Source organism: Epinephelus moara, chromosome 10 (genome assembly GCF_006386435.1).
Source record: "Epinephelus moara isolate mb chromosome 10, YSFRI_EMoa_1.0, whole genome shotgun sequence".
NCBI classification, from domain to species: domain Eukaryota; kingdom Metazoa; phylum Chordata; class Actinopteri; order Perciformes; family Serranidae; genus Epinephelus; species Epinephelus moara.
This window is the reverse complement of record NC_065515.1, coordinates 26,557,960-26,580,743: the sequence shown is the minus strand read 5'-3', so window position 1 is coordinate 26,580,743 and position 22,784 is coordinate 26,557,960. Positions and strand designations below refer to the sequence as shown.

The 22,784-nt window shown below is 41.5% G+C and overlaps 1 protein-coding gene across 2 annotated transcripts; it reads right to left on the bottom strand.

Annotated features, from left to right (window-relative positions):
* Positions 1-1,636: 1,636 nt before the first annotated feature.
* Positions 1,637-17,011, bottom strand: LOC126397120 (transmembrane protein 125). 2 transcript variants are annotated; one of them, XM_050055635.1, is made up of 3 exons: positions 16,648-17,011; positions 9,522-11,050; positions 1,637-5,155 (listed from the first exon to the last, which is right to left on the bottom strand). In XM_050055635.1, exon 3 carries the CDS (start codon positions 4,680-4,682, stop codon positions 3,984-3,986), a length of 699 nt encoding a protein of 232 aa, XP_049911592.1. In that variant the 5' UTR covers positions 4,683-5,155; positions 9,522-11,050; positions 16,648-17,011; the 3' UTR covers positions 1,637-3,983. The 2 variants fall into 2 exon arrangements, with proteins under 2 accessions (XP_049911592.1, XP_049911593.1); XM_050055636.1 differs by lacking the exon at positions 9,522-11,050.
* Between the last annotated feature and the right edge of the window lie 5,773 nt (positions 17,012-22,784).

Sequence of the window (22,784 nt, the reverse complement as noted above, 5' to 3'; positions counted from 1 at the left end):
GCGAGTGAAGAATGACTCTCAAAGGCTTTGGAAGCATTTTACAAACAGGAACGACCTTCATTTGCCAATGTGCACATTTCTCCTTAATAGTGGGACCTTTTTGCTTTGAAAATGAATGTTTCAACACTTGTGTAAATGAATGAGACCCAGTAACAATGCAGCAATGTCACTGCACTGTAAATTCACATAATTTAGCGAGCGATGATAAAGCATATTGACAACCCAGTCCAAACTTTTGCAAATACATTGTAATTCTATGACTGGCCATGTGGATGTAATGGGTTTAATTTCACTGATTTTTCCTCCCAACAGTTATTTCTCCTTCTCTGCTTTGTGAGGAATGATAATGACCTGTTATCTGAGCCAATAATACATCTAATAACTCAGAAGTGCAAGGACTACAATTGTCACCCCCAACTACAGCCTGATGCTTAAATTAAAGACTTTTTTTTGTACACCATGAGTAATATTAAAAGAAATGCACTGAGATTCTTCAACTTGATCCAAATCGAAATAACGTGCACCCTGCTTTCTTTTACTTAAGTGCTTCAGGGATTTAAATAAATTGAAGTTACTCACTAAAAACACACCAGTGTAATTTTGAGTCAAAGTGCTGCTGACTCATCCTCTTACTCTTACTGTAAGTTCTGCCCTGGTTTCACATTTCCAAAGCCATCTTGTAAAAGGATCCCAGATTCTTTATGTCACGTTTTCCCAAAATCAGCAAATATAGTATTGCTGTCCAAACTGTTTTCATGGCTGTTGCAACTAGCCTATCCTGAATTTTACACTCTTGCTAGGTTGCTTAAAGCTGCACTAATCACTATTAGCCACTAGGGGGAGATCAAGTGGACTGATACACAATACCACCATATCACCATACTATTAACCAGTTATGGTGAATTTGTTAGCAAAGACATAAAATAGAGTGCTGCAGCGCTGACATTTCTTTTGTTGGCTGATGCGGAAGTTAGCTTCGCCCTGATTACTTCGTCAAAAGCTGATGTTATTTTTCCATTGGATTTTGGATTACTGCAGAAAATAAGCTCTGTGGTGAACACAAGTTTATGATACTTAGAGGTTTTACAGTTTTGCAATTAACAGGAGTAATAAGCTAACTTTAGGCTATAGATGAACTACACCATGGTTGCATGAACGTCGCCACCACAACATGGCTGTAAAGCTGTGTTCGGCGTGACGATGTTCTGTAGTCTCATTTAGCCACATGTTAGCAACCGCATTTTTTATGGAACAAAAAAGCTTCAAAATTCAGGATGGAGGGTAAATACTGACATATTTCGTGTCAGAGAACAAAATCTATTAAGCTTGTGTTAACCACAGACCTTATTTCAGGCATTCAACCAAAAATCCATGCAAAAAACCCACTGACTAATAAAGGAGGGAACTAGCAGCGTTAAAAGGCTAACTCATTGCCAGAGAAAGAAAGAGAGCCTTGCATTTAGTGTTTGATTAACCTCTGGCATACTGTATCCAGTTAATTTTCTAGCTTGTTAGGTCTGTTAGCTAGCTTGAATTAGTTACCTAACTAGCTTGTACCATTATCCATAGTACAAAGTCTGGTTTGGACCAAATACTTTTGAAAATGCCATTTCTATAAAGAAATAGTTCAACACTTTGGGAAATACAATTTTTTGTTTAATACACTGTATGACTGTCCACCGCTTGTGTGTGTCCAGTGCAGCCCCATTCATTTGTGCTCATTTGAAACACCTCTTTTTGAAATAAGAGCTGACAAAGACATGTTCAAACAGTCTTTAATGGAACTCTGCCATATGAGTTCTCCAGGGATAATGTTTTTCTGTAGGCCCTGGTTCCCTCGTCAAAATACCTATAGGATTTTTCCTGGATTTCAGATCACTGCAGAAAACGCATTTTAAAAACATGTTCATGATACTTACAGGTTCTGTTCAGCGAGATAATCTTCATAAATTAACACCACTTTTGTGATTTTTAAGCTTAAGCAAAAAGCTAACATTAGGGTTTTTTCACAAACTACACCTCAGTCACATCTTAACGTTGCTCCCACAACACAGCTAAAGCTATGAGGGGGGTATTTACTGACATATTTTATGTCACAGAACAAAACGTGAAAGTTTCTGAAGCTTGTGCTAACCACAGATGTTAGTTCTGGGGTCTAACCAAACACCCATTCAAAAAACCTTTTGGCTTCAAGACGAGGGAACCAGGAGTGCTGCAATGCTAACTCATGTCCAGGTTTTAGGACTCACTCCAGGGGAACTCTACTGCCTTGACTTGTGATGAATGTAAGTCCAGTAGCTGTTTGCTTCTCTTTAGTTCTGATTTGGTACCCACCAGCTCCTCGGGAAAATATCTGGATCTTTAGCTGGCAAGATAAGAGCTAGTCCATCAGCCACTGTGTGTGAAATTTATCCGAGCTTCATGGCTGAAAATGTTCACCAAGAAAGACTGATGAGAATGATACTCATATCACTGAAAACAATGAGCCAAGAGGCTTAAAAACTCGGTAGACCTGAAGAGATATGTGATTCTCCATGACTTCAGCACAATGAATGACCATTTCACATTACAGTATCTTGATTCAGTGTTAATATTAAAAATATAGATCAAAGCAGGTTTAAGGAAAAACAAGGCGCTGCAAGATTAACAGTCGAGACAATACTGCATTGATGCACAAAAACACAAATGATCCATACATTCTTCAGTGCTGTGATATAATTCTGCAACAATCATGTTGTCTTGTATCATGTGCACAGAAAGTCAAATGTTACAGTGAAATTTCAACAAGCTCTGTCACAAGCAACACAGCCCTACTGCATGGTTTATGTTAAATTATAATTAAGCTGAGGCATTGAGCATCCTTAAATCCCATAAATTTGTCATCTGAAGAAGGTGGTGCATAAATCGTACAGAAAATTAAATATGTTTTTTTTCCCCATAGGCTATTTGTGTATGTCCCATCTATAACTTACTCTGTATCCATTTACATTTCAGCTGGTGCTCTTATTCATAATATCTTATAATAGCAATGGAGCAGGTAGTTGTCGAGTGTCTGGCCCAAGGACACTTTGACAGAACGCATGGTTATAATAGATACATGACTTGAATGTGAGACAGTCCCATTTGTAGACGATCCCTTTAACCACTTACTTATATCACCTTTGACAAGATGGGGTTCTGTTTTTTCATCTTTATAGTCTTAACAACTTTTTGTTTAAACACCATTTGTGGAGAAGAGCTTTAGATTGATCAAATGACCCATTTCATTGTAGGCTATACTCACACCACAGGCCTTCATGTTCAGTTCCAGACTGCTGCACCAATCCGATAACAACATCGAAAGATTAACTTCTGTTTATGAAGCAAGACTTCTCCCTTTAGTTTAAGATGTCAGCTAATAATGTGTGCTTTTCATTTCACTGAGTTTCCCTAAATACCACTTGAGTCAATTTTTTCCCCATGCTTGTGTTGACATCCTGCATAGTACCACTGCCTCTGCCAAGCTACCACAGGCATCAAAATTGTGGCATTTGTCCTATGTGAATGGAGCAAGATTTACACAACATAAATAACATGCTGATTTAGGCTTTCAGATATCACTTGTGTAAATTATACGCCACAACATCTGAATTTTTACCTGGTTAAATGTTAAAAAAAATCCAAACTGGGACATTTTTAGCTGCACTGTGAGCATAGCCGTGTAGTGATTCTTCCTTTAGTGTGTTACTGAAATCCTTTCACCCTTGCTCTGTGACTGAGATTTGATTGCGAACATCTTCACCAAGCAGATATTAAAAATTCAGCTCATTTTGCCTCGTACACAGTCTAATGATCGATTGACAAAGCTGAAGCGTGTAAGGGATGAATCTCTTTAATCAGATTTCTTGTAATATTTGGGCATCAAGTCTGCTCTAATTTAGTTGAGGCTAAATGTTCTGACATGAAGAGCAAGGGGCCAGAATACACAGTCTTAGTGTTGTATCTCATATGAGATTTGCCAGGCTGGAGGTAGTCTCTCTGCGAGCCTGACGGTCCATATGTCCAGAAACAGTGAAGATATTCAAAACCCGGTCCACCAACCTTCGTCCGTGCCTTGTCCTCTCAAGCAGGACAACCACAACAGAGTATATCCCAACGCCCAGCACTGCAGCCCCCCCTCCAGCTAGCAAAACCACTCCAGAGATATACATGTCATTAAGGGCTTGGCCAGGCTTCGGCATGTGGTTAGCCAAGGCCAGATGTAGTAGGACCCCTCCACAAATCAACAGTGACAGCCCGGTAATCAAAACCACAAGCAGGTCCGATAAGCCACCACTTTTTAGCATGTTGATCCGCTGACGGCTTCGAACGCAGTTCATGTCCTGCACAGCCGAGCTGAGCAGCTGTTTGAGCAAGACACCCAGGGCTAGCAGGCAGAGCGCCGTGCCTGCGCCCAGCCGCCATTCACTCGAGACGCTGGTGGTGGTGGAGAGGAGGCCGACGCCGCCCAGCCCGCAGCCCAAGATTAGAAGTACAGCCACGCAGTAGCAGAGCAGAGACTTCCCAGGATCTCTGAACCACCACAGCTCCACCTGCTCCTCCAGGATGCTGTGCTGAATTCGAAGTGGGTCTGCTGGACCATTTAGGCCCAGCTCAGGGCCTCTCTGACCCCTCAGAGGGGCAAAGTTGTCCAGTTCAGGCATCCTGATGCCACTCCCAGCCTGCTGAATAAGGCCGCCACCACAACAGAGAAGACAAGAATCCACCCGATAATCCTTGCAGTCCTTATTTTATTCACCAATACCGCCACAAGTGTGTGTCACCAGCAGAAAATTAAACAAGTTTTAATGGATTGCTTAGTATATTACACCGAAAATCTTAAAGGTGGCTTGAGTTGGTGGAAAATGTGCAGAGGAAATGAATGTAATGCACCAAATGTACTAAAACACTTGACTGAGCTCAGTGTATTGTAGTTTTATCTACCCTGGCCTCTATTCAAAGGTTCCACAACATCAGTTCAGGTCTCTTGGTCCCCGTGTGAATGAAAATCCTTATAGCTCACACTAGCTGGATACAGAGGTAAATCAAAATCCTCCTCACAGCGTCAACATCCAAAGCAAAGAATCCAGACCTCCATAAAATTTCCAGTGTGGTTTTGCAGGTCAGCAGCAGTCGCCTGAAAGAGAAGATAGATGCAGATGTATCAGGGCTTGTACACTGTGTGATTCCTCTTATATAAAGCAGTGTAGCTTTATTTACACATGGGTGCCCTCGCTGCTACTGGTAGCTGGGTAACTTTGTTAATACACAAGAGATATGCCCGAAGTAGGTTGTTTAAGTCTGGGCTCTTTACAAATCCATATCAATATATCTAATGTATGAACATGCTGGTGTTGCGACTTATTGAAATACTACTAAGAATGTTACAATTGATCACATAACACAAAACAGTGCACTTAAGGGCAGTAAAATGGGTCTGAAGTGACTTTAGGGTATATTTTGTTTCCACACAACAGCACAGATGCATCTTTTCCACCAAACTAGCTCTGGTTTTTAACCGGTTCCGTTCAGGATGCTTGGAACTTTGGTGCTATCAAGTCAACCAGTCAGTGTTTCTATCAGTTTTTAACAAAACCACCATGATCAAGGATGTGTCATCAACGGAGGGCGTTGCACAATACACAATGGAAGTAAAGAGCAGTTGCAACATGGCAGATCACATTGATTACCACACTATGAATGCTCTTTTCTGCCCAAAGATAAACGACTTCTCTATTGTTGCCTTCTCCATCCTCTCCAGTCTTTAAAATATGACCAACCCACTGATGTCATCATGATTTGCACTTCAGGTTAACAAAAAAACTATTAGCTATTTTTTGGTTCCAGCTAAGAACCAGCTTTTCGGGTTCTGAACCAATTTATTTTTCATTGAAATGCTCTGAATAGTTTAAAATTAGGTATGGGAATGTTGGTGGAAATGAGGTAAGAGACAGATGCACACTCCTCATCCATAATTCCTAAAACTAGCACAACACAGAATTTAGAGGCTGCTTAACTAGGCAGTTTCAGTGGTGTCTAGCTGAGCTCAGGTACATATTACAAGTTACACTGAGACAGGTTTTACATGAGCACCAAAATGTGGGCTTTAAACCCTTTGTTCTGCCCCTTCAAACACTCTGTGAACAAAGAAATGGAGGTTTAAGATCTGTTTGTACTCTGAACGATCTGATGGTTAAAGAGTAACTTCACACTAGTTGAAAATCCCATATGTGTAAATGTACCGTAAACCATATGTCCATTGGTTTAAGTTCTTAACTTACTGTAATGATGTAGAAGTGAACCCAATGGTTTGTTCAGCACACCTTTGCATGGTTACAGGTGCAATAGAGCATCTTCCTGACCACACCATGGGTGAGGTGAGACATGTGAAAGACGTCAGTGTAACAGTTCTATTCATCCTGGTGTCAAGTTACTCGTGAACATTCTAAGTTTGCATATCTTTGCAGTATGTGGTGAATAAATACACACACACACACACACACACACACACACATGCTCACAGTTTCTCTGAACATCCAAACTTACTGTTTTGACTGTGCAAAAAACTTGGTGTGCTGACACTGGCAACCTTTCCTATCTCTCATTATCACTATGCTAATGAGTTGCCACTACAGAGGTGGCTGGATAAAACAAGCATCAGCTGCCGATAGAATAAACAATGCTCATCCACATACACACACACACACACACACACACACACGCTCACAGAATCAAAAAGCTAATGCACAAATGTAAATTTTCTTTTCTCCCTCCCAAACCCACACACACTAGCTCACCCAATGAATCCTCGCATTTGAACTCTCTAGTACCTTAAGTCCAGTTAATCTTCTTTTCTCACTGTGTGCATTGTCCATACTGAAATACTATGTTTATATGTTTACCAAATATCTGTTAAAAGCTCATGACACCTGCCAATTTTATTTATTTCCTACTCTATTTTGTTTTATTCCCATTCTCTCCTCTGTCATTCTTCACCTTACCACTGCATATTTAATCTCTACTGTTGTTTGTAATCTCATCACACCCCCATAACACAATCATGCAGCACACACACATGCACAAACACAAACAATCATCCCCAAGGTTATAGCTTTCGACAGCTTGTCTTTTAAAACCTGTCAGGGGCTTTATTTCTATCAAAGTCAGCAGTGCGCGGCACAAGCCCACGCGGCCCCGACACAGGCTGACAGGAGTTACAGCTTGTCCTCGCCAGCCGTGGATTTTGCTAACACAAACAACGTCCCGCGAAATAAAAAAAATGTGTCAATCCGAACGAGCAGAACATGATCGCACATTTTGACTGGAATATCTTGGGTTCAGATGCAGTGGCAGAAACAGATTCCTATCAGATTTATTCAGCCTGTTTAGAAAAGACTATAAACTAAATGCAAGACCACATTTCTTATTAGCCTGGACAGGTATCGCCTTGTGCTGAGGCAGAGCGGTAACACCGTGACACGGGGAGATATGAGGTGCATACACAAGGTGTGAAATGAAGAGTGAGGTAATTACAGCGGAGAAGGGGGGCTGTTTATTGGCAACATGCTGTTCTGGAGGCTTTTCACATCCTGTAGCTGATGGATGGTAGTGTGTGTGTGTGTGTGCGTGTGTGTGTGTGTGTGTGTTTTGCAGGAGGGAACTGTTGTAAATGAATAGTAAAGTGTGTGTATTTATTCTTGTATGATGCATGTGTGTATATTTCACACAGAAAAACAGAGATGAAGGTGTGTGTGTGTGTGTGTGTGTGTGTGTGTGTTGAGTCACTAATTAATCCCAGCTGGTTTGAGCTCAGTGTCACTGACAGGTAGCACCACAGAAATAGCACAGTAATTGAGGTGTGTGTCTGTATGTTTTTTTTGTTTTCAGTGTGTGTGTGTGTGTGTGTGTGTGTGTCTGAAGTTGAGGCGCCAAAGGTGTTAAGGTGACAAAAACAATATAATGTGATACTCCACCACTATCCACCTCTTTGTCTTATTAAAGTTTTGAAAATATCACCTCCCTTCATACTGTACAAGCGTATGAAAGATTATTTTCTGTTTCATTAGATAGCTCACAGTAAAGCGAGGCAGGAACACAACTGGCTGATGGAGCGAGAGGCAATGGCACGCAACAAAGATCATAAGATGAAATCGAACCCTTAACGACGCGAGTATATCTTACCCCATGTTGTGCTTCTCACACTCGGATCCCAATAGACACGTACGCACACAGAACCCACTGGACTGTGTCTGCCTTTCCTCTTTTATCACTTATATGACCTCTAGACTCTGTCATATCAGCCGTGTCATATTGGCCTCATAAATATCTTTACAAAAGCACTGACTCACTGCTTCGCTCTCCACTAGGCACCTTTTAAGTACAACAAAACAACAACAGAGGCACAAACAATTTACACAACTCCACATGACTTAGTTTTTCAAAGGTAGGCCTATGGCAGTATTTTGGTTATCTGGAATTAAAGTCGCTAAAAGCCTCGTTACACTGTGTCATTTTGGGTTGGCAATCGTGAGAGAAACCTGGTAAAATCTCTGATCGTGAATCAAAAATGGTTGTCCCAGATTGCCCAGTAAGGCGGACAATTTTGGAGCTGTGGAGAAAGTCAGGACCTCTCCGAAAAATGACCCATACCAAGAAGAAGTTGGTGGTACTCTGGCAAAGATGAAACCTTGAGAAGCTGTGGAGTGGTTACATCGTAGCACTACGATTCACCGCACAACCTGACACATCTCAAACTGATATCATACAGTCTGACAAAGATTACAAACAAGACTTTGTTAAACCTGTTCCACAGTAAACCTCCATAATCGTTGTCACACACTCCATTGGTGCCATTAGCCAGGAACCTTCCAGTTCTCTACACCTGTGCACTGAAAACCTCCTGTACATTATGTCTAGCGATGAATCTTCACACCTTAGCTGTGAATTTTCACACAACTCCCACAATGCTCTTTGCATATTCAAAAAATATCTGACTGTAAAAATGAATAAGACCAGAAACAGCATTATTGATGAGCCACTTCAGCCCTTCATTTGGCCCAATTAAGAAGGTTTGGATAGACAACCCAAGCGAATGTGACTAACTTATTCATCAAAAACCGACGGTCATAGCATATTTCACAGTCTGAAGTATCTCACAGAGGCTATGGGGAGCTGCACCAGTGATCAGTATCACGATTGATTTGAAACAAAGGCTCTCTCTGAGGAAAATCCTTAATGGGTTTCTTTAAATTGACAGGATTAATTTGTGTGCGCTGGACGCTCAGCCTTGCAGTCAAAGCTAAAATGACTGAAGACACGCTAACAGTCCAAACATTCTCTGTTATGCTAATGCTCTGAGAGTAATGATGAAAAATCTCAAAGATAATCGTAAACCTTGGACATCTTTCTCTTTCTGTTTCTGCCTCCTCTAGGTTTTCAGCCTGCAAGGTCACCAGAGAAGCTGTGCTTTGGAGGAAAAAAACACTATACTGCACTCCAATTACCTGGGAAGCATTGGGACTCCGGTATTCCCCCCTCTGTTATGTCAGCCCGCTGAATTCATTTCACCGGCCATTAGTGTCTCGTTTTATTGTTGATGCGTGGTTCTTTTAAAATTGGTAGTCTGGCATTATATGATAATCAGAATTCTGGTCAGCAGAGGAGGTTAGACGACGGCAACAAAATCCAGCAAAAGTAGAATAGCCAAAATCTTGCTTCTTGTATAAAACTGCAGGGACTCAAGTGGGATGTTTAGTCATGAGAATGAAACTGCAAATGCCTTGACATGAAGTCAGTGCTGGGCCATTTAGCAGAGGTGTAGTGCACAATGTTACTGCTTAGATAAAGACATACATGCATATCCAAGGAAGCTCTGACTGAGTCCCACAAGTATTTCCTTTTTGCTGTCAGGGAAAAGCTCCTTTGGCTTAATTCAAGTGTGGGAAGCAAAAAGTGTCTTTCTTACTGTAAAAAAAACCCCTCCTACGTGTTGATTTGCTAGTAAAAATGGGGATATTTTTTTCCAGGCGATTGCAGCTTTTCTTACAACAATTCATTTAGACCACAGAGGCCAGAGGGAAAAGGAAGTGTGGGGCTCAAAGTCAAACTTGGAAAAACAGACAACACTTTAGACTGAGGAGTGGGCTTTCCTTCAGCTTTTTTAGATCAGTCTTATCGTGGTTTCCTGTTTGTTTCAAATTATATTTAGAGCTTTGTCAATGTTCGCATCTTCTCTCCACACTGAAATAGAACAAGACATCCATGCCAAATAATCAAAGCAAAAATATGTCAAGCACAATTTAGAGGGGGAAAAAACGAGGTCCTTCTGGTCCTGCTGCTGAATTTCCTGCTGTGTGCGTTTTTATCCAAAGGCCTCGGGTTGGGCTGAAGGGGAGTCCACGGGAGACTGGGCGATGTGTTGCCGTGGTGACAAAGCAATACTCCCCTCCTCTCTGCTTCCTGTCTCCCCCTCTCCACGCACACTCACACACACCCCCTCTCCTCTAGTCAGGCGTTGATTCTCTTGGCGTCCCCACGGGCGAGGAGAGGGGTCAGGGTTGGCTCCATCTGTCTATGTGATGGGCATTGGTGCCAAGCGCCACAGGGGCTGGAGGGAGAGGAAAGAAGGCTCGTGTGGAGTAGGAGGGTAACGGATGTTTCTGAGCTGTCATCTGGGACTCCGAATGGGGCAAAGGCTGAGGCTGAAGCTGGGGCTGCAGAGAGGGAAGGGGCTGAGGGAGTGGGATAGGGATAAGGGGGTTAGGGGAGAGGGGGCTGAGGATGGAGGGGTAGGCTTGGGGCTAGGGATAGTGCTGAGACTTCACTGCTGTTCTTGGGGTTGCAAATGTGGCTGGCAAAGAGAAATGATGCTGAATAGGTCTTTATGCAGACAAGCTGGATCTTTCTTTTTTCTCTACGGTCACAATAGACAGCAGAGGCAACCAGGGAGCATCACTATGTCCAGAAACAGTGAGGAGACAATGGCCGAGTCAGTGTCACTGTCCCTGCTCTGTCAGGGATCACAAGGAAAAACCTAAGACAGAAAGAGAGAAAGAAAGATCTTTACATCAGCTGCACATACTGTACTGTAAACTCACCCCTGTGGCTCAGCTTAGCCTTTGTTCTGCCAATGAGTTACAGCTTATATTCCTCCAACAGCAATTGCATCACTTTGTTGAAACCTCAAAAATGCTTCATCCCAAGAAAGTGATGTACGAATAGTGTCTTTTTTCAGTCATTCAGGAAAATATCATAACATCTACTTCATGGATTGGCACAAAACATTGTGCAGATATTCATGGCCCACAGAGGATGACACCTAATGACTTTGGTGATTCCCTGACATTTCATTTAGTGCCATAAACAAGTCAAAGTTTCCAATTATTCAGTAAAGTATTTCAACATCTACTAAATAGTTGGTACAAAATACTATGCATATATTCATGGTCCACAGAGGATCTATCAAAATGACTTTGGTGATTCCCTGACATTTCATCTGGCGCCATAAACAATTCAAAGTTCTTAATTATTCAGTAAAATATCTCAACATGTACCCTTAATGGTTGGCATAAAATACTATGCAGATATCCATGGTCCTCAGAGCATGATATCTAATGACTCTAGTAATCCCTTGACCTTTTGTCTAGTGCCATCGGCAATTCAAAGTTTTCAGTTATTCAGTGAAATATCATAACATCTACTCAATGGATTGGCACAAAATGTTGTGCAGATATTCATGGTCCACAGAGGATCTAACAAAATGACTTTGGTTATTCCCTGACTTTTCATCTAGCGCCATAAACAATTCAAAGTTCTCAATTATTCAGTAAAATATCTCAACATCCACTTAATGGTTGGCATAAAATACTATGCAGATATTCATGGTCCTCAGAAGATGACAGCTAATGACTCTGGTGGTCACATGATATTTCATCTATTCAATTCAATTGTTTCAATTCAATTTTTTAAATTTTATTTATAAAGCCCAATATCACAAATCACAATTTACCTCACAGGGCTTTACAGCATACGACATCCCTCTGTCCTTAGGACCCTTGCAGCGGATAAGGAAAAACTCCCCCCCAAAAAAACGTTAACGGGGGAAAAAAACGGTAGAAATCTAAGGAAGAGCAACTGAGGAGGGATCCCTCTTCCAGGACGGACAGTGCCATAAGCAAGTCAAAATTTTCAATTATTCAGTGATGGTGTATGGTCCACAGAGGATCTAACAAAATGATTTTGGTGATTCCTGACTTTTCTTTTAGCGTTGCTGTGAGGTTGACATTTGGGGTTTTAAGTTGTGTGGACAGCTATGGGATGATTGCCAATAAATTTGGTAACAACATTTATATTCCTCAACATTTATAATTTTAATCCTCAGACTCATCATCAAGTGCCATCATCAGGTTACAATTAAACATTTCAATTTATTACCAACTCTAAACTAATGACACTCCTATGAGTCTCAGCTGCACTTTGTGTTTGATGCTAATTAGCAGATGTTAGCGTGCTAACACGCTTAACTAAAATGGTTAACAAGGTAAGCATCCCACCCACTCCAGCTTTGTCAGTGTTAGCATACTGCACGCTATATTGTCTGTAGACTCTTTGTCTTTACGGTCATTGACATTTCTGGAGACTTTAAACAGACCCCTCCTGTTTCAATTCTCCCTCTGACTCCCTGGCTCCTCTCAGATGGTTTAATTCCACCCTTTCTGAGCGAGCTCATTTCTCAGCTTATGGCACAGCATCACCTCAACCGGCACAGCTAGCCAAGACCTGCCCCCCTGACACCTTATCCACACACAAACACACTCATCTCCATCTGTTTTCCCTCCAATCCTTTCTTATCTCTCCAGCCTTCCACACCTTCCTTACTTTGTTCTACCTCTCGCCTCTCCTCCTCTGTCTCACCACCAAGGCTCCTTTATCTGGCTAACTTCTTATCTCTCTCCCGTCTGCTGTCTGCTCTGGCGTTTTGGTGTCGCAGAGAGAGATGTGTGCAAGGGGTCGGGGGGGATTACTTGTCTTTGCCACAGATCCCCCTCTGGCTCCAGGTAATGCTGCCTGACTCAAAGCCCCTGTGGCACACTGCATGCAGGCACATACACATCATGATGCACCTGTTTTCATGCTGTGGTGTTTACATTGTTTTTTTGTTTTGTTTTTTCAGAAATACTGTGGTGTCATTACCCCGTCATTTCCTCTTTTATCTACTCCCCATCATTCTCAGCATTAGAAATTCACCTATTCATCAACCGCAGTAACATCCGTCAGCATTGTTAACACCCAGCACAAGCACACATTAACAATATGGGCCCTGATAATCAGAACAGGATTCATGAAAATGCACAGAAAACATTTTCAATCTGTTATCTAATACAGCATATGGCATTTCCCCCTTTTTAAATGGAGCTTCCTCCTCTCAGTGGTGGTGCACACTGCTGTTGACAAAAATGTAGCCCAGCCCAGTCTTGTTCAGTTTAGCACAGGCTGTGGGCCCCATTCAGTCCCTTTACTACAGCAGGAGCCAAATGGGGCTCTTAAATGCTGGGCCTGACTCAAAATGGCTTGAATATTTCTGCTTCCATCAAATACTCTCCATTACCAAACTAGAGCAAAGAAATGATGATTTCCTTTTTTGGAAGTTGGAGGAAATTAACAGACTGACGTGCATAATGACTAAGCTGTGTCGGTCCCTCCATCAGAATACTGTTGATTTTAAAAAAAGGAAAGAGAAACCTCTGGGCAGCCAGTTACTCTCCTCTTTCGGGCACAGCTGCAATATTAAAACGCTAATCAAATCACCAATTAACATGCTGGTCCCCTTCTGCTTCGCTCCTGCTGACGATAGGAAAGAGGCTGCCTTCTCTTTTTTTTTCTTCAGCCTTTGTTTTTTTAACCCTCCTCCCTTCCTCTTGTGGGTTCAGAGGTGATATTAAGCATATTCTAATTTGATATTGGCTGTCCAGCGATAATGATTATAATGAATGAGATGGCTGGCTCAGTGTCTGGCCGTCTGTCTTATTTGTTGACTACCTGAGGTGTCGTCTATGCTGCTGCAGCACCTCACGATTTAGGCTGAGAAACTGGTGGTGTGGTACGGTATTTTTAGCCACAGGGATTGCCGTGAAATTGTGTACAGACATTCATGTTCCCTGGATCACGATGCCCACTGACTTTGCTTATCCCCTGTTATTTCTTGCCACCATGAGGTTGATATTTCTGGTGTTAAGGGAATTACCTTAAGAACATCTAAATGGATTGCCATGGAATTTGGTACAGATGTTCATGCTACCTAAAAGGATGATTTGTCATATTTTTGGTGCCCTTCTGGGAAAAACATCTATTTGCTTTCTTGCAGGGAGTTGGATAAGAAGATGATACCACCGTCATGTCTGTACGCTATACAGCCAGCTGCCGATTAGCTTAGCTTAGCACAAAGACGGTAAAACAGTTGGCTTGGCTCTGCTCAATGAAAACAAAATCTGTTAACCAGCAACTCTAAACCTCAGCAATAAACAATTTATATCTAATCTGTTTACAAAAGGTGTAAAAACAGGTCCCTATTTTTATGTGCCAGACTATTACTTAGCCTCGACCTGTAACTTCCTGGTTGCCTAGCAACTAGTCCTGGCTAAGAAATAGTTTGGCCAAACACCTGCACAACTAAAGACTTCCCCATTGGCCTTAGCTGTAGGCTACTTTTTGTTTAATTAGGAAGTGTTAGCATGCTCACAAGCTTAACATGCTCATCATGTCCTCTAAACTTCAGCATGGCATTGTAAATGTGAGCACACTAATGTTAGCATTTAGGACAGGACAGCCTGACAAAGTGAGTGTTGTAATAAAAAAAAAAAAAAAAACTGCATAGAGCAGCTTAATATTATTTTGAGAGAGAGAATGACTTCCCTCAACACAAAAATGTTCCCGCAATCCTTCCCCAACTCTCACTATATTGAATAAGTTGAATTGATTATGCTTATAGGCGGATATTGTATGCGCAGGGACAGAGGTTGACAGTCGGTACAGCTGCTGTTGACGACACACTACATGCCTGACTTTGTGTATCTGCTGACTGTGAAACAAAATGCCTCTCGGGGATATTTAAGATTCTGTCCTACTCTCTGCTCCACTCTTTGTCTGGCATCCGTGTCACATATACACACAAGCATGAACACACACCTCACCTATACGGAGCTCTCATATAACTCCTCCACTCTGCCCGGTCATCCACAGACACACTCATACTCCTCCTCCTGCTCTTTCACCCAGCGCTTTGTGTTGACTCCAGGCTCTTCTCTAATGAGGTCTATCACATGTTGTCAGCCTGACTTGTTTGTGTGTTAGATCTGTAAACTGTATTTGAGAGCAACAACATGTAACCTACTTCAGATGCCCGTGTCATGATTCATCTGTAGTCTTCTTTAGATAAGTTACACCAGATCTATACGTAGCACAGGGGGTCATGCGTGGACTGTATATCGATGCATGCCAGTGATAATGACTTGAATACAGCATTGACAACACTTTCTCTCCTGTGGTTTATGAATTTTTTCCACAATGCTGTAAAACTGACCTCAGAGTATATGACAGTAGTTCTGGGAACTGATGATCTAAAGTGCTACACACTAGCATTTTACATGCACTTGATAACTGTGGGCCATTCCCCTGGTGCAAAGGTCAGGGTGTGATAATGTCAACATGTTTTACTTCCTTGTTTTTAATGGAAACTAAATTAGCCATTCATTCGTTCCGGAAAGTCCAGAACACACAGACATTACGTGGCTGCTACTGGGCAAAAAAGTTCAGTTACAAATAATAGGCTACATTAAGAACAGGTGTGTTTACAGGTTGATGCTTCTGAATCTACAGTCTTGTCTGCTAACGTATATGTGTTATAATTATTTAATATTCAGTAGCAACCATGAAACAGTGAGTGATTTGAGAGTAAAACATGGCTTCTGTGCTTGACAATATTATCAGTGTTTACTGTATAAGCATTCCAGCAAGTTCTCACATACAAGAGGTTGCTGTTCATCTCCAAACTTCGGAGACTCTGAAGGTGGACAAAGTATTATGGGGTAAGACGTAGGTTAAAAAAAAAAAAGAAAGGAAGAAAGAAAGAAAGAAAGAAAGAAAGAAAGAAAGGAAAAACAATTATATAATATGAAAAAATAAATAAATAAAGCTAAATAAAATGGTTTTTTTTTATCTTCAGTGTTGCCTTTTTCCTTTGTATACAAGACTAAAAGAAATAATTAAGTAATTAACAGTGTTTATAGCATTTTTTAAAAATATATATTATATGACAGATGATGACATGGTTAATGACATGTTCTATATCAGCACATGATATAAGTTCAGTATAAACCCACTGATGGTCAAATATAGGCTGCATGGATCTGTATAATTCAGTAATAATAATAATGACTATTATATTATTTATTGTTTATTATTGTTGTTTTCATTGGGGACTAGGGGAAATGTAAATAATTTAGCACCCACAAATAAGTTAAAACTGAAAATAGAGAAAACTTAAACATAAAGGAAAAGGGTGTTTGATTAGAAAAAGTTGTACCGGGGCAGTTCCTGTCTGTCTCTATGTAGTTCATTAGACGCCTGTCTTACCTGTGCGCTCAGCTGCTCACTCGGTCTCTTCTATTCCGTAGCGTCTATTTCGTCTTTAATCCTAATTTCCCACCCTGTGTCCTCCACGGCTGCAAAGTCTCTGTACAACCAATCATCGCATGCCTTCACACCTTCACCCTTTTCGGATCAAAGTGTCCGGAGTCATGCGATGGGAGCTGCTGGAGGTGGAGGTGCTCCGCTTCCTGCCTCCGCTTCTCTGAAGCCTCGCAGTCTCTGTGCCTCTCCAGCGGACGGACTTTCCCCGTTTAATGCAGGTGTGGCCGCGCACGGCGGCAGGGGACGCCGATGGGAGGGGACAGAGAGCCGGTGGATCGACCTCCGCACCGCCGTGGGTCCCCGTGGGGGAACCGCAGCACATGACACGGGGGGGGTGTGACAGTTCCAATGAATAAAAGCCACACTGTGATTGTGATATCAGCCGATGAGCTGCAGGCTTTTTCTTTCTTTCTTCTTTTTTCATAGAGCAGAAGTGGTTTAACCCATCCAGTCTCTGAGGAGAGGAAAAAACAATCTGTACCTGCGCACAGCTCATCAATAACGCCTGCAGTCATTATTGATTGACTGGTATGATATTAATTAAGTCATAATTCATTAGCAGTAAGGTCATAGCAAGTGGCGACCTTATTGTTTTTCTGCTGTTTGTCACTTCACAGGCACATAAACTTCCATTATGACTTTTAGATTAAAAGTTAACAGCTCATTCTTGACCTTGAAAACTCTCTTAGGAGACAATTAAGCAGCTGTTCTGGGGTTTTGCATGAGATCACATGGTCTTCCTCAGTAGATGGGGTTTGGCCAGTTGTCATGGAAGTGTAGATGGTAAAATGTCAATTTTCTGAGCACTTTCAGAGACCGCTTTGCCAAGTTTATATGTGATACTCATGCCCTCCTATCTGGTATGCATCCAGCATGTATTCAGCTTTTGTGTTTTCACCCAAAAATGACCAGACTTGTAACTGTTAAGAAATAAGATCCTGATTATGAACTGATTTTGTGTGAGACAACTTTATTCCCACTATAATAAGATGCTCAACATTACAGACTTCTATTTCTATTGTTCTCATTTTGTAGAAATCTTACCAGTCTGCCTCATAAGTACAATTCTTGGACATTCATGGACATTAGTTGCAGAATGCTACTAGAGCTGCAATTTGTTTTAATAGTACTGATTAATCTGCATTTTGTTTTCTCAGGTAATTGGTTAGCTATGTGGTCTACAACAGGGATGTCAAACATACGGCCCATGGGCCAGAACCGGCCCACCAAAGGGTCCAATCCGGCCCACTGACTGGACTCAGAGGTGCCAGGTCTCAGGAGCAAGTTAAACAATGTGTTGCCCAATTAGTGTAAAATTCTGCTTCAGAGGCTTTTACACTCTGACCAGATAACAGCTCTCTGATATAACAATGAAAACTTACTGTGGTCATATTTTAAGATATTGAACATTGTGCAAAATATTGTCGGCAGCTTCAGTTCAAAAGAATCTGTATCAGGAAATTGTACTGATTTTTCTTCTCAGATATCTCAGGCTGTTCATCTTCTTGTAAAATGATGAATGTCGACAGAATGTACTTGTAATTCTTTACACATAAAAAGGGGAAAACATTGGAGCTGATGTTCCTTATAGGTTATTGTGTGATGGTTTTATTGGTCCGGCCCATCTGACATCCAACAAGGCTGTATGTGGCCCATAAACTAAAATGAGTTTGACACCCCTGGTCTACAAATTGTCAAAAATAGTAGAAATTGCCCATCACGATTTCATTAAGCTCTGCAATAGAAGATGTCACGAAATGAGTTGCTTTGTCTGACCCAGCAGTCCAAAATCCAAACACATTTTGTTGACAATATGAGACAAAGAATAGAAGCAAATCTTCACAATTGGAGGCTGGAATGAGGAAATGTCTGGTATTTCTGCATGAAAAAAGACATCAAAACAGCTTCCATTCATTTTTTGTTGATCCAATTTTTTTGTTGAACCGATCCTTTCAGCTCTCTATATACTGTACATAGATATAGTGTTGGCATGTGCCCCTTCATCTGTTGATTCTTCAGAATCTGGATCATATTCAGAATCGTCCTCCCCCTATCAGCAGGCCTCCTCCTCCATCGCCTCCTCAGGTTCGATATTTTCATCCTCACCATGGGCCACGATCCAAAATTAGATCAATTGCTTCATTCACAGTTAGTCACTTGCACATTGTGGTGCTACCACAGAATGGCATGTGCAGACTGGGAAGTCTTATTTATAGACCAAAGCTTAAAAGAAGTGATAAGTGTGGTTGTGTTGTGCTGGATGCAATATTGTGTAAAAGTGCATGTGAATGTGGGAGTGTGAATGTGGGACTGTAGCTGGGTGCAAGAACTCTATATGTTTTTGTTAGTATATCATAAATAAATGAAGCCAATTTGTGTAGCAGACACTTTAGTATGTAAACCATTTTAACTTTTTAGAGAAGAAATGCCTCCACAGTTAATTGTTCCTTATAATAAATAGCCTCCCTGTGGCGTAACCCATCGATCATGGCATCTCTGACACAACAGGTCTTATTGATTGATTTTGCTTGGCTGTACCAAGAGTGCCTCACATCTATTTGTCTCCTCTATAGTTTAGAGATGCGCCATATCTGGGTGAATATAAAAATAACATTTTTATGCCTCTGGTGTCGAAACCTGTAGGGTAGATTCAAATATGTCTCATTCCAAAAATGAAAGGAGGTAGCAAGGCTCGAACATCAGTCCCATTGATACTGAATATGGAGTGTGCTGTGATGTATTTAGATCTGCTACATGAGTGCAGTATTTTTATTTAGCCCTGTACCATCCCTTATTTATATTTCTATTTGTCTGTCTTTGATACAGTCAACAATGTTTGACTTGTAAAATGTAGCTGTAAGATAATTATTTGACAGAGCAGCCAGAGGCTGATTGTTTCTCCCATCTGACAGCGAGGGCTGGATTGTGAGTTTTGCAGAGAGCTCATCCTACACAGTGTGCCAACTGAACTGCTTGTGGAATGATTAAACCCTCTTCACCCACACCTTTCCGACATCGGGATTGGGGGCGCTGCTTACAACAATTTCGGGAACTTTCCAAAACTGAAAATCTGACATTCACACCCACTGCGTGTGGTGATTGGCCAGGTGTGTGGAGGTGAGAAGAAAAGCAGGTTTTGAACTTCTCTCTTTAGGTTCCTTTTTTCATTCTGTACACATTAACATCACTTTTGTTTACGTGAACGAGTGCAATACTATGAATGTTTTCCAGCTTGAAAATGTGCCTCTCTATGATGGCAGGCTCTTCACTTGAGTGTGGTCGTGTGAAACAGCACAAACACTTTTGCCTTCTGATGTGGTTGGACAACACGTTGTACTACAAACTAATTCTTTTTAAGTACACTCCAGCCTTTATCTTCAAGTATGTGCCTCAGATGACAGTTCACTGCCTCTTGTACTGCATGTGCTGTCTGATTTTGAGGAAGCTCTGAGGAGCAGCTTCCCGCTCTGATTTAGCAGCAAGGCATGAGTTACTGTTAACTCGTCAGGCAAGCTGAAATAAATCTAAACTATTTTTAAAATGTATTTTTCAAAAAAAAGCAAAAAAACCCCACATTTTCAAGGAGGTCTTGTTTTGCATCTACAGCTACTGGTGCTGGCTGATGCACTCAACCTTTCCAGCACCGCACAGTGATTCTGTTGATCCAGTGAGCAAACTCACTCAGGGAGGTAGAGGGGGTGGTGGTGGGGGGTGACTGACAAAAACAAATATGGTCTATCATTTGCTTACATTAGCAGCTGACTTATTTGTTTATTTTGTGATTTTTTTGTTTTTAATAATTTTTTTCCCCGGTTGAATTATGTGGCCCCCTACAGAACTAAACCAAATATCAACAATGAATTAATTTAAAGTGGCTGCCATCAAGCGGCCCCAGAGAGGGAAGCTGAAACATCAGTGGGAAGCAAAATGTTACTGATGTATTCTCACAGCAGTATATTTTATTCAAAGTGCAATTAATTTGCAAAAAGGTCATGTTTTCTTAAAAATGCTTGCACACAGCAACTCATCCCTGGTTAGGCGACAGACTACACACACTCATCACCAGTTTGGCACATTATATTGATTACTGCATGCTCCTTCCAATGCTGCAAAGCTGTGTCCCTTTGGTGACTTGTTGTCATTCAGAACTAACGGGCTCATTTTTTTGTGAAAAAGTGGCCGAGTCAAATCAAGTTCATTTTCTATGAAACACTTTTAATGGATAATATAATAATTAATTTGTTAAAGTATAAGGTCAGGCCTTTTTTGTGTATGTTGTTTGTGTGTCCCTGTTGATTTGCTTAAAGAAAACCTTAAAAGTTCTTCATACAAATGTTGTCACTATCTTTAGAGTCTAATCTTTATGATAAGAGGAACTATTCAGTCCGCGACGCTGGGGATCAGCACTCCCGGGGCCCGCCCCTGCTTGCCGCCCAGCACACAATGCACCTGACCCAGATGCCAGTCCCTGCAGGTGGTGGGCCCCCAGGGTGGCGGCCCCATGTTAGTCATTCGGGGTGACCCCGACCAGGTCCCATGGCCCAAAGCCTGGCCACCAGAAGACAAAAAAGTCCCACCTAAAACAATCAATATCACTTTAAGTGTATGCTATATTTAGAGTATTTTCACTGCTTTACCTTGATGTCAGACAGCGATTCCTGACGGGGAACTGAAGCTGTGATATCACTCTCTTTAAAGCCAGACTCTATAGAGAAAAACAATGATTTGACATCACTGAGTGCAGGAGCTGCTGGTCCACCACTGCTTTGATCAGCTATTTTGTCTGTGTTATTGTGCGACTCTGGCTTTTAAAGTGGTTAGTTCAGCTTCACCTTAGTCACTCAATAACAGAAACTAACTAACTGATTGAGGCAGTGGTAGACCAGCAGCTACTGTTTTCAGCAAGCCAAAATTACTGTTTTTGTCAGTGAGGTCTGGTGACATATGTGGAACTGAAGCTTTCCCATTGAAAACGGGGTTTCTGATGGAAAGGTAGCGAGGTGAAAACACTCTCAATATAACATACACTTAAATCGATATTGATGGTTTTATGTGGGACTTTTTTAGGTGGCTAAAATACCTTTTTATTGGTGACCCCCATCCACCCTAATATATTGCTTAGCTTCTCTGTCAAACTCGAGCCTGCTTCTCCAAACTGGGGGTGTGCCGACCACCATCTACTGCAATAATACACTGACTATAGATAAGTACCTCATACAACCCCACTTGAACTAAAACCTGAACTATCCCTTTAATACCCCCCAGGTAGAGACCGTGTAGAGCAGTGGAACATTTAATTATTAAAATGCATTAAAACACACGGCAATTTTTCGTATTTTATTTTGTTGTTACAACTGATTCATACATATATCAAGAGCTTTTCACTGTCGCCTACACAGTGCTAAGAGGCTGACATTATCAACTTGTTTTTCATCATGTTCCTCTTCAGAGCCACCATGTTTCTCTCCAGGTGCTCCCTATGCCAGGGAAACTCCATCTGTGTTTATTATACCTCTTGCTCCACCTGGGAGGAAAGGGGAGTGTTCTTGTGAACAGATGTACTGCAATCTGTTAATAGTGGTGACACTGCTGTAAGAAAACATATTTTTTTTTCCCCCCTGAAATGCAAAGGGGGAAAAAATCTCTCATCCCAAAAAATAGTCACGTAGCAGTTGTGGATGGTAATCTTGAACTTTAAGACAGTTGAAGGAATGTCCTGTGCTGGAGGGTAATTCGGTTTATCTTAACGTTGTTTAGGGGATAAGATAGGAGAGGAGAGGAGAAAATGGGAGATGACCTGGGGCATTGCCACTGATGTATGGAAGCAGTTAGTGATGCGCGCAGGAATAAATACAGTCACTTCAATAACTCTTCATTTCACACCCATGAATGCACAGACGCCCAGATTAACACCCACACATCTGCACATACTTTGCAATTTCTGGCCAGAGGAGAGGTGTGTTGCATGGATAACCTATCCCCACACGCACATCATTTGTTTCCCATCACTTAAAAGGACATTGCATTGACTTACATTCATTCCCTGGTGACTTAATCTAACCTTAACCACAATAATCAAA

Bases quoted from the DNA above. Each gene is read 5' to 3' on its own strand.
- LOC126397120 (XM_050055635.1), bottom strand. From the start codon at position 4,682: ATGCCTGAACTGGACAACTTTGCCCCTCTGAGGGGTCAGAGAGGCCCT.